Here is a 12,551-nt window from a genome sequence, read left to right as displayed (position 1 = left end):
GAAATGTGCAGTGGCAGATCATTGATATACAGACAAAGAGAGAGAGAGAGAGTAAGAGAGAGGTTTGTCTTTCGCTGGGGTATGCAGTGCCTTGGTGTTGCACTTCTACTTTATCTCAAGATTGCTCTGTCACTGAATATAACCAGACGTTGCGCTCAATTCTTGATGGGCACGCCCCTCTCTGCCAACGCACGGTTCGTCAGCGGAAATCTAACCCGTGGTTCAGTAGCATCTCTGAGCAGTTTGGCAAACTGAAACGTGAACGTCGTCAGGCGGAGAGGTGCTGGCTTAAATCCAAACTCACTGTTCACAAAGAAATTTTTGAAACCATCAAACGCAAAGTCAATGACTTAGTTGAAGGCGCTAAAACTGCTTTCTTCTCTGCCCAGATTATAGGTAGTAGAACATGCAAAGAACTTTTTCAAAATTTCAATTCTCTGCTTGGCAAACAGACGGTTTCCAGCCTCCCCACCACCCATGACTCTAAGGACCTGCCAACTGTATTTTCTGACTACTTCACTGAGAAGATCGAAACCATCAGAAATAGCTTTCCTCCACCAGTGGCTTCGCCTCCGGCTTCACAATTCTCTGGTTCTTTGTTGGATAGCTTCACTCCTTGTATCTGAGCAGTTTGTTTTGAAGATCTTGAAGAACACAGTGCCAAAGTCTTGTGAGCTAGACCCCATCCCCACCAACTTGTTTTAAATATGAAAACCTTGACCTTTTTCTTCCCATCAAAACCAACATAATCAACTCTTCTCTCACTTCTGGCACTGTGCCAATGGACTTGAAAACTGCAGTAGTTAAAGATACTGGACTTGTCAAATCCAGGTGCACTGAGCCCCTGGGGCTTTTAGTCATACCTCAGGCATCTATTCCTTTGAATAAATACCAAGTTTCATTGACTTCCATCCAAGGAGTCAAGAACTTCAATTTTTTTACGAATTAATTTTTAACTCGGACCCGCCGGTCCTTGGCCTATTTCTTAATTATTTTTAGATCTGCGTCATCTTGAGGATCACCACATGCACAAAGAATGACACGTCACAAGCAAACTAGGTCACACATAATTGATGAGCTTGTAGGAAAAAATGGAGGCTCATTCAGTCGTATCGAACCAGGGTGATAAGAAAAGAACAAAACGCAAGGGTCCCCGGCCGACTGTACCGGATTCAACCAAGAAGAAACGAAAACGCACTCGTGCACGTAACTATGACACGTCGCGCGTGTATATCGGTGAGGAGCTTGCGCGTTGGAACGAAGTGAAGAATTAATTTGGATTCATCACCAATCCGCAGTTTGCTCGTCACCTGCTGAACAAGTGGGTATTTTTTCATGCATTTCATGAGATGTTTAGGATGCTATTTATGTTATGTGATGGAAGTGTATATTGGACTTGTTTGTGAAAAGTAAATTGACCAAAGAATTACTGAATTAGGGTGGGAGGGATTTGTTGTGGAGCAGAAATGTATCACCGTGAGTCAGTAAAAGTGCCCGTTGCCCTGACAAACTGTCGATACTTTGCGTTCGGCGTTTGCTTTGATTACTGGGAACTTGCGTAAGCTGCTGTCTTGTTTAGTGTCGTTTAGTCATCATTGCTTGTGGTGTTGGGATTCCCAATTTATAACCTGTAAAAAGGAAAATGTATGCACGAGGTGTTTGACGATTTATTTCGGATAAGCGAACCGTTTCTTTCTGCGGCCATTTGCGTCTGTTATGATACTATTTATAGAACTATGCAAATGAAATATTACAAAACATAGATCGGCGCATTGTGCGATTTCTGCTCTACAGTGTGTGTGTGTGTGTGTGTGTGTGTGTGTGTGTGTGCCCCTGTGTTCTATGTGCCCTCGTGTGTGTGTGTGTGTGTGTATGTGGCCATGTCTGTGTATCCCTGTGGTTGTGGCTTGTGTTTTTCATGAGTCTTGAACATTATTTATTTATAGGACATTTACTTAATTTTTCTTATTTTGTGAATCAGCATTGAGGCTACAGCAACAATGCCAAGCAGAACACAGGCAGGCGGTACTTCTTTTGATCTCAGCAGGTAGTTGTATGTTTTAAATTATCAATAAAATAAATAGTACAAAAAAAGTCATAATTATAGTTATGAGATATATGAAGATGGAAGTGTGTTTGTTATTGGTGTAAAAGCCAAACAGTTAGTTGATACTAAATAATATTATGATTTGTAAACGATAACAATTAAGCTCAGGCTGCTGGGCCATAGAATATCATGCCTCACGCCTAACGTATATCACGTATACATCATGTCTTTTTTTGGTAGGACGTTGTGGCAGTTGTAGATTAACAAGCATTGAAATGATGATGGTGACCAGGATGTTCTGAGAAGAGGGTGAGCTTGCTTGTTACATAATTCATATTTTGTATTTTTCCATGTTTGAAAATATGTGTCACTATCTGTGTCTAGATCATCAGAAAATAATGAAGAAAGCTGCGTGAAATAACAAATATTCTGAGAAATGGTTTCACTTAGACTAGAGTTAAAGTATAGTGGTATTGTAGTTGAATTTGCAGGAGAGAACTGTTGATTAGTTAACATTATATGCTGCTTTCAGCGACAAGAAGTTTCATGGATCAAGAGCTGGCAGGACTGTGAAGCAGAAAGAGCTATCTCAGTCTTTCATTGACCCACTAGAGTGAGTTGTTTTTCTTTGATAAATATTGTGTGGGTGTGTTCAAAACACATGCTGTTTGTTGTATACGTATTAAAACAATATTTATAAAATAAAGTTGATTAATGTGAATACTGCAAATTTCTGTGTATGATAAAATCCTTTTATGGTTACAAATGGGTATTGGGATTTGTTTCATTTATGATTGATCAGAACAAATATATTCCTTTTCTATTTTCTTGAACTCTGTGTGTCGATACTGCTTGGCCAAAAATATCTCATTCTCATTGAGTGAATGATAAATTCTTCAAATAAGTTTTTCTTTTTTTTGTCAGGAACTGGTTAATTCTGCAGATTCCAATAAGCAATAAATTGTGCATTGTGTAATTATCTTTCAGGTCATTATTGGAATGTTCAGAAACTGCTTTGACTATTGTAGGTATAGGGGCTCTTTGTGACACATGTACCCATTCATTAATCTTACTTAATTATCTTAGTTTTCCCTCAATCATTAGCTTTCAGCATTTAATTGTTATGGGTAGCAGCTCAAGACAGCTACACTAATGGTAGTACTAATTGAAAAGTGTAGTGGATCTAAGACTAAGAGTTGATAACATATGTTTCCCATGGCTTTACACAATTTGTACTACCTAAAGCAAGTGAGTGCATGTTAGTTTTAAAACACATAGAGAATACCACATGGTTTGCTGTGCTGTACCAGATTGACAGGAGCTGTTTTTTCACATATTGAACTGCGAGCGAAAGTGAGGTGTACAGGTGCTATGGTCGCATGCTTTGCGGAGACTGCAGGCTTGACCCATCTCAGTCTTTGGGGATGGTTACCCGAGACTATTTAAATGTAGTCTCAGCAATGACTCATGGTTTGTCATGTTGATCTTTTAGTTTGGTAACGACTGACTAAATGTTTTATATTGCTTCACGCACCTTATTTTTTTGTTTTTAGAGCCCTAATAGCTTGTGTCATTTTAACTGATATTGTTTTTCTTTGGTCAGCCTCACAATTGAAGTTACAGTTGAGTCTGGAGAGGATCAGGAGGACTAGATGATCCTGATTATGATCCCAACATCACATTGACAGCGATTCTGTAAGAGATTTGTTATTCTGGTGTTACCTGTGATGGTTGGCCCCTGCGATGAGAGGACACCTCCCTTCAAAGGACACCTAATATTGTCCTTTTTCTATTATCTCTACCAGATTATACCTGTTATGACAGGCCCCCTGCATTGCAGGTACATTTTTGTCCTTTCACCGCAGGTATCACTGTACTTTTTTTTCTACTCCCTTTGGAATATTATGGTGTTAAAATACACAGTCTATAACAGTATTATCACAGAAGGGATGTCGTTTGGGTCGGCCCATCTGCCAATCGCAGATTTATTTTTACTTTATTCAAAACTTTCATGTCCCTATCGGCCAAATGTTCAAAGAGTATTCGCCTAAATCGGCCAAAGTTTGTCCATTTTTTTGTATTGGTCAGGCTTAATGCCCCTCGGACCATGCACCCATACATACATGCGTGTGTACCTGTGTGTGCATGTGTACACTGTACATGTGTGTGTGTGTGTGCCCTTGGTGTTTGTGGCTCTGTCTGTTAGGCCCTGTGGGTGTTGGTTGTGTTTTCATGAGGTTTTTAAATGATTATTTTATTGGACATAATAATAATATATGCATTGTGTTTTTGAAAGTATTGTACATTTTTTTTAATTGCTCATTTTATTTATGTTTTACATTTTGTGAATCAGCATTGAGGCTACGTTCATACTGCAACTGTGCCAAGCAGAACACAGGCAGGTGGTGCTTCTTCTCTTGATCTAACTTCTATAAGCAGGTAGTTGTATGTTTATATCCAGCAGTTAATAGTACACACAGAATAAAAATCCCCATGCATGGTCTCACATCCACACACAAAATCAGGAATGCATGCAATTTGTTATACATGAAGTGTATTTATTATTTATGAAAAAGCCAAACAAAGTAATAGGTCAGTCAGTTGATAGTTTATATGATCTGTAAACGATGAAAAAAAGACAGTTGCAATCCATCTTATTGTGCAATTGAAGATTGATCGATTCCAAAACAGGTTTATGGGGAAAACGTTGATTGTGAAGTTTCTTTGTTTTCTCGATACAATATGTATGCTGTTTGTTACTTTATGAATATAATCTTGCCTTAAACACAACAATACTTGTTGCCTGTATACTTGTTTCATAACTATGATAAGTTAGTACAGGTGGAGCAAATTAATGCTGAATTAATTTCATTATCAGACTCGGTGATATTCTCAATGACATTGTACGACTTCTTTCCTAATTTGTATATACATGTACCTTGGATCTATTATGTACATGTACTGTCTGTCAGTGTTATTTTAGGTTCAGTGTACTTAACGATCTAAAAATGATTGACCTGAATAATTTTTAGCCACGGTGGTCAGCCTATATACCTGGGACTTCTGGTATGACAACATCAACACCTGGTGCATTTGCTTATGGACTAAAGGTGCATCCATCTACTCCTGGAGTATGAGACATATCAGCCGCAGAGCCTGAGAGGTACTTGGTTTAAAGATTTTGCCTTTTTAAAGTTCTCAGAATTCACTCGTGTAGAACTTTATCCCATGGTCAAAAGATGTTATGACAAAATTGCTGTCTCAGTGTGACTGAAACTAAAGAATGCACTTGACTTAATTGAATGCAATATGCAATTATGATAAGAATAAAGAAAGAAATATAAAATATAAAATATCTGTTGCAAAAAAATCACACCTACAGATTTGCCACTTTGTGGACAGGCCTTGCATAAGCTGAAATTGATGTAAACCAAATATGAAGTAATTCGGCGGAAGGCTGTATCAGTAATTAGCATTTTTGTGGGTTGCATTTTGCGGTGTCAACCTGTGCAATACATGCTTTCTTATTTCATATCAGATAAGAACCCCACATTTCTACTTTTCTGTTTTTGAAACGTATACACTACTCGTCATAAGAAAAACTACACAGATGCGTTTGAGGTCAGATCTTTCTGATCTTTCTTTCTTTCTTTCTTTATTTGGTGTTTAACGTCGTTTTCAACCACGAAGGTTATATCGCGACGAGATCTTTCTGATGAGGCTGTTGATTGTAAAACCAAATATATCACTGAAAAGTTAATTAATTCCCATACCTTGTTCACAAAACAGATTGAGTTTACATGAGGTAGTGTCAATACAGTGGAACCTACAACACAGACACATCCCAAAATCGAATTCGCAAAATCAAGGTTCCCGCGATCAAAAAAATCTAAAAAATCAGAACCAAATCGAAACATGTTTAGCATGTCCTTAGACAGTACAATCAAATCTGCATCCAAATCAGTCAGTGTTGTTCACATATCTTGTCTAACAAGGACGCTATGGCATGCTGAGCGGTGTAGGCGTCAATCCTCTCGGCAGGCATAAAAGGCAGTTTTTGAAGCCGTTTTAGCGGGTAATGAGACAAAAAAAATGGTACATTTGAGTAACTCGCAAGGCATTGCCTTCAAACTTACGAATACGGGGATTTGTGCAAACACATGTCGTAAACTACACACGAAATACCAAGTCATTAGAGATATTAGTTCTGCTGTTAGGGGCGGGGATATAGCTCAGTTGGTAGCGCGCTGGATTTGTATTCAGTTGGCCGCTGTCAGCGTGAGTTCGATCCCAGGTTCGGCGGAAATTTATTTCACAGTCAACTTTGTGTGCAGACTCTCTTCGGTGTCCGAACCACCCCCTGTGTATACTACATTGGGTGTGCACGTTAAAGATCCCACGATTGACAAAAGGGTCTTTCCTGGCAAAATTGCTTAGGCACAGTTAATAATTGTCTACCATACCCGTGTGACTTGGAATAAGGCCGTGAAAGGTAAATATGCGCCGACATGGCTGCAATCTACTGGCCGTATAAAATTTCATCTCACACGGCATCACTGCAGAGCGCCTAGAACTGTACCCACGGAATATGCGCGATATAAGCCTCATTGATTGATTGATTGATGTTATGCGACATACCAGAAAGAATTTTGATAATAAAGAGGTACCCTGTCCGATTGAACAGAAACAAATTAAAATTAGCATGCATTTAGAAAAATGAAACCTTCTATTTACCTTTAAATTGAAAACATTTTAACATTGGCTGTTTACAGCGCACTTGTTTAAACGCACACACAAATTCTTGAAAAATGCTTTTTCAAGAGCCATTGATCAGTTAAGTGTGTCGGCAGTGAGCTTTGCTAGGCGTAGGCCGACATTTGCGCTCAGCGCTCGGAATGAGTCAACTTCTTAAAAAGTACTTTCGCGTTGAAATCCTCATACCACCCATGTCTGATAAAATATGTACGTGAAATGTGAGTATGTGGCGCATCTGTCATTGTTTTTGAAGATTTCAACAAATCATTTTTTTCGATGAGTCAGCAAAAACCTACCGTCAATTTAATTTGTTTCTGACATGACAAATAACAGCAGACCTATTAAATGTCTCAAACAACTTGAAACTCAGTATGCACTTTACGACATGTGTTAGCACAAACATCCGAAAGTTTGAAGGCAATGCCAGGGGTGGGATTTCTTCCCTCGGAGACGGATTCCCAGGAAGAATTTGGCAACTTTTTTTTTATACCTTTTTTTTGTTAATCTCTGGCAGCTGTTGTTTACACTGGGTTCATGTGAGATGTAGTTGTGCCAGGTCAGCCACCTTTCACCATGTCAGAGTGACTAACAGGGGGCAGCAATGTCATGTCATGTCATCCAGGGGAATGTGGCATCATAGTTGCTATTTGTAAACTCGGCTCACCCACATCTTTATATTCTCCTATTGCAGGGATTCACAAACCTTCAGTGCTGTGGAACAGAAAACTTGCATTCCTGATCTATGAACCAGCGGTATTTAGCTTCTGATGCATTGAGCCCTTTAGAAAGTTAGCAAGTGAAACAGACCTTTTAACTACCATACCGCCCGATACCGCCCGTCTTCCGCCATTGCCGCCATTCCCATACCGCCCGATACCGCCCCTCGCCGGTGTAGCGTCTGTTTCGGTTGTTTGCGGTTGTTGTGCGCGAGCAGTAGTAATAAGACGGTTGCAAATGCATTGTGGGATTGTCTCACTTCCGCCTTGTTTTTTCCCCATGTGCTTTCGATCTCTGTGAGAGTTACAATCGATCTTTTTTCACCAAATTTGTTGGGCGCTTGGTGCCGACATGACAGTGATCCTGATTTCATGACTATGCTGGATTATCTCCACGAAAATAGACATCAATTAGAAGATTCTGGCTTCGACATCAGCATTTCTGTGAACACTGCTGATCTGACCTACTTTGATTGTTCAATGAATATCAACAAGTGACAGCGAAACGGATGATATACCGGAGCAACAAGTAAGCGTAATTTTTCAACTTTATTGACAGGTCAACAGGTAGATAAATCATGATAACACTGCGACATACATACCACCAAGAAGAAGAACACATACTCTTTGAAGTTTGATCCCTATCCAATAACATACCAATTTTTTTTATCAATCTGACAAAGAGAAACTGAGTAATAATAATTTAAACACGCATACCCGTTTTTGACCGTCTCTGCTCAAAATAACTTGGGAGCTGAGGGAGTCTACACAACAATAAACTTGGTAGTTAAAAGGTTAATTGAAGCTATGATTCAATAATTATTTTGAAATATAACTCCTGAAATGAATTGAAAAGCAGCATCAGAAGACTGTGTATGGCATTAGCAAGGGATATAACTCTGGTGGTTTCTGTTTTTGTCTAAACCTTCTTCTTTTTTAACCTGAGCAGTTAGCCCTTTTAAGGTGTTCAATTGAAGCAGACTGACTTTAAACTTGTTTCTCATTTGGTTCAAGCTATGGTTAAACAATTATTTGAGAATATACCACCTGTAATGATAAAATCATAAGCTACATGTAAAAATTTGAAATACAAGGAAGGTGACTGTTATTTTCTGTGTTTGTTTAATTTCCAAATGGGTCGTCTTCAAAACCCCACCGTCAATTAAAGCTTTGTGCCAAGGATAGAACTGTTTTCACGAGAAGGAATGTGCCTTTAATCTCTTTTGCAGCACAGAGCTAATATTCCTCAGCACACAGCCTCTTGGTTTTCCAACCTTTTCTTTGTATTTGTGTCCTTTGTAGCCACACACGTTTTGGGTCTTGAACCTTCTCTGAAGATGTGTTGACATCAGCAGCCGATGGCCCAAATTCGGGTGATCCGCCTAGTATAGGGTCGTCATCCAAAACTGGTTCTTGGTTAAGGTTGTTCAGGGTCGTGTTGGGAAGGGCCCAGAGGCTCCGTGCCCCCCACCCCCCCCCCCCCCCCCCGCCCCCCTTTTTTGTTTTCATGGTCGTTGTGCAGGTAATCCAGATCAACTTTGAGAACTTATCTTCTTTGTTGTCAAATGTGTCACCCTGAAACATACATAGAGGAACATGTTTAAACGATTTCAAAAACAATGTAAACATGCAAATAAACTTGTCTGTGTGTGTGTGTGTGTGTTTTGCAGGTGCTCCACACACACAGGCCGAAGTGGAAGTCATTACAGAAGACTTGTGGCTGTTTCCTAACTGCGTGTGTGTCATAGACGAGACGACCCGTGACACTTTGAGCTTCAAGAACAGTTGATCAAATTTGTGTTTGTTTTGTTTTTATAACATGTTTTTACTTCTGTTACTTTCATATATATATAGTATTACATTAACATCAAACACAAAAGACTGTGTTGAATGTATCTTTAAAAAAAAATAGAATAAAGAAAAAAAAGAAAGCACAGTAAACAGTCACACAGCCCATTTCAAATTTATATAAAAAGAATACTATACATCTCTTTTCTTATTAATTATGTAATATTATATTTCTAAAGTCTATTTGCTTTTTTATTCCGCTATTTTTCTTGCCATCATTGACGCTCATTATCTTTGTGTGATGTTTGACATGGATGTGAATTTAAGGAACAGTGATACAAACGTTCAACATTCACACCTAATAAATCAAAATACACTGAACATTCCCCCTGCCAGATATCTTCCAGACTTGCACAATGCAACTGTTCATGTGGTTGTTGGTAATGAGTTTTTTCCCCACAACCAAGTGAGTGAGTGTGATTGCATTATGCCTAATGGGTGGCGATGCCCACCTGGTCACAATGGTACAAACGGAACACATGGTTCAAACCACAGCTCCAGACAGAATGATGATGGACTGAAAAGAAGGTTTTACACATACCTTGTTTACATGGTGTACAGTAAGCTCACTTGATTTTAAATGTCTGGTATATGTGTTCTGCGCGAACTTAGAATCCGGTTTCATTCTAGAATGGACCAGGTCCAGGTTGGAATTCTAACCCTGCGCAAGTACAGGGGTGCCATTCTAGAATGAAACCCTTGTTGCTGGTCCATTCTAGAATCGGCCGTGCGCAAGGTTGGAATTTGGGTCCAAGTTGGAATAGTCATTTCAGTTAGACTATCACACAACCAAAGCCACAAATGTGGATTTTCTGTTTGTTTTTGTTTTTTGTGTGTTTGGTTGGGTTTTTTTTCTGTTTTTTTTACACTTTACTCAAAGACATCGTGAATTGGGATTGTGATGTTCTGAAAGTGATTACGCCGTTTTGAGAGACACTCAGCACTGATCGCTACGAACGGAAATTTCCGGACTGACAGTGTTTTGCCGATCTCGCTTGTAACTTTTAATCTTATTCATATACATGAAGTTGGTCTTCTGAATTGTGAAGATATAATGTCAACTTTTTTTTAAACCTGTGACAACAGCTCTATAACTCACTCTGTCCTTCTGTTAGTCTGTCTGTCGGTTAGTCGGTCTGACCGTCTGTCTGTCTGTCTGTCAAAAAAATTGTCAAAAAACCGGACATTTCCGAGAGGGAGACAGCGCTGACATTGCAAGCGGCCGCAACCGGCTCTCATCACAAAAACAACTGCCCTGCAAACAATACCGCCCTGGTAGTCCCCCTTGCTATGGTCTGCCTTTGTTTATTGCGTACTCAGGAGTGTCAACTTTCTTGACATGACATGACATTCGCAAGATCGCCAAAGGATTTTTTCAGGGGTAGACAAATCAGCCCCATTTTATCAAAGGGAAGGTGCAGGTGGAGATAATTCAAGGGAAGACAACTCTGTCTTACCTACAAACATTACGGCCCCCTTTATTCAAGGGTTTCATTCTAGAATGGCACCCCTGTACTTGCGCAGGGTTAGAATTCCAACCTGGACCCGGTCCATTCTAGAATGAAACCGGATTCTAAGTTCGCGCAGAACATATGTATCATAACCTCCCCCCCCCCCCCCCCAACACACACACCCAAGGCCAAAGCATACATCAATCTCCACTCCCACCAATATTGATCTATTTTTATTGTTAGATCTGTAAATTGAACAGGTTTTTGAAGCAACAGCATACAGGCTGGTGTCAAGCTTACCCGATTTGTGGCTGAAGGTTGTTTCTTGATGACACTGACAGGCAGAAGAATTAAATGCTCTTGCAAGTACTTTCACTTTGGAGTGTAGATGTCATCTGTCCCTGTCAAGTCCCTTATTACGAAGGATTGTTGTTTGTCTTGATGGCATTAACTGGAGGAAATAAAAGCAGCAAAGCAAAATTAGTATTTCATTTGTCATCTCTCTCCCTCTTTCTCTGTGCATGCGTATGGCTGTGTGTGTGTGTGTGACGGTGTGTGACGGTACGGTGTGCGTGTGTGTGTCTCACAGTATGCATGTGCGGGTCACAGTGTGTGTGCGTGTGCGGTTTTTTTGGTTGGCAATGAGTGCGTGTGTGTGTTATTGTTTGGTAATTTCAAGGCAAGAGAGCCTTCTTATGCGAATACCCCAGTGACTGAGTCAGCCACTATTTGCTTTGTGTTCGTGACTAAGCTAAATTTGATTTAAACCAAGAGCATAAAGATGACTGAATGCTACAGTCATGAAAAATGATCGTTGCTGCTGCGTTTTGTTTTTCTCTATCATTTCAACTACGCAATTTACGGTAGCGTAATCAACACATCACTAGACTCTGAAACTGACAGCATTTTCCCAAACAGATGACACATTGATTACAGTATGATAGAATTTGTCAGATAATTTTACACTGTAAAACTAAAAGAGGCAATGTGCCAAGAGGTAGATACATGTTTTGAACGTAGAACTATAGTGGGGCTCCTATGTTGCAAAATCATTCAAATCATGCAACAAACACCAAATTTAGCAAATATGAAGAGTTTTATGTGCTTAACAAAACCTGATACAGAGCCATCGCGAAAAATTAAAAAATGGGTAGTTTTTAAACAATTTTTCAAAATGGCCGCCAGTGTAAACGGTTGGGTATGTTAGGCATATTTCACTTCATGTGATTAACAGCAAATTTGGCGTAAATGGACATTTGCTTTTGCTTAACAAAACCTGATACAGAGCCACCGTGAAAAAATTAAGGAATCAGTAGTTTTTTTACAATTTTCAAAATGGCCGCCAATAAAAGGGTATTTAGGCATTTTTGATGCTACAAGACATTCTCTTGCAATAGAAACTAACACAAAAACATTTTAAAACAAAACAATACATGTATTGTTGGTGCAGAGAATGATTGGACGGTGTGGGTGGCAGGGTTTAATAATTTGTGGATTACCTAAACTGTGCAAAAATAAATATATTGCACCAATTTTTATACCAAAACGAAAACATTCATTCCTGTGCTGTTATATTCAATGTATGCTATTGAGGGCACTCAACTTGGCTAACTGGAACACTTTTAAGATAAAAGGTGGCCTTTACATGGGTTATTTGACCGCCGCCCAAATAAGGGTACCCCCAAAATAAAACTGATAAAAATGTAATGTATCAACTCAAAAGTCGACTTAAAT

The 12,551-nt window shown here is 39.4% G+C and overlaps 1 protein-coding gene across 6 annotated transcripts; it reads left to right on the top strand.

Moving 5' to 3' along the window:
* Window positions 1–837: 837 nt before the first annotated feature.
* Window positions 838–11,297, top strand: LOC138958187 (uncharacterized). Of its 6 annotated transcripts, XR_011453334.1 has the most exons (7): window positions 1,017–1,321; window positions 1,982–2,047; window positions 2,580–2,660; window positions 3,651–3,742; window positions 4,401–4,486; window positions 5,080–5,210; window positions 9,189–11,297. XR_011453334.1 is itself a non-coding variant. In XM_070329273.1 (6 exons), exons 1-4 carry the CDS (start codon window positions 1,467–1,469, stop codon window positions 4,471–4,473), a joined length of 312 nt encoding a protein of 103 aa, XP_070185374.1. In that variant the 5' UTR covers window positions 838–1,466; the 3' UTR covers window positions 4,474–4,486; window positions 5,080–5,210; window positions 7,494–7,603. The 6 variants fall into 6 exon arrangements, 3 of the variants coding, with proteins under 3 accessions (XP_070185374.1, XP_070185373.1, XP_070185375.1); XM_070329273.1 differs by lacking the exons at window positions 3,651–3,742; window positions 9,189–11,297 and adding an exon at window positions 7,494–7,603 and having other exon boundaries at window positions 838–1,558; XM_070329274.1 differs by lacking the exon at window positions 9,189–11,297 and having other exon boundaries at window positions 846–1,558; window positions 5,080–5,592.
* Window positions 11,298–12,551: the final 1,254 nt, after the last annotated feature.

This window comes from Littorina saxatilis, linkage group LG2 (assembly GCF_037325665.1).
Source record: "Littorina saxatilis isolate snail1 linkage group LG2, US_GU_Lsax_2.0, whole genome shotgun sequence".
Classification (NCBI taxonomy): domain Eukaryota; kingdom Metazoa; phylum Mollusca; class Gastropoda; order Littorinimorpha; family Littorinidae; genus Littorina; species Littorina saxatilis.
This window is presented reverse-complemented; position numbering and strand designations above follow the sequence as displayed.

Coding starts and splice junctions, on each gene's coding strand:
- LOC138958187 (XM_070329273.1), top strand. CDS start 1,467: ATGTATCACCGTGAGTCAGTAAAAGTGCCCGTTGCCCTGACAAACTGT. Junction 1,559..1,981: donor TTTGATTACTGGGAACTTGC/GTAAGCTGCTGT, acceptor TTTGTGAATCAG/CATTGAGGCTACAGCAACAA. Junction 2,661..4,400: donor TCTTTCATTGACCCACTAGA/GTGAGTTGTTTT, acceptor TTTGTGAATCAG/CATTGAGGCTACGTTCATAC.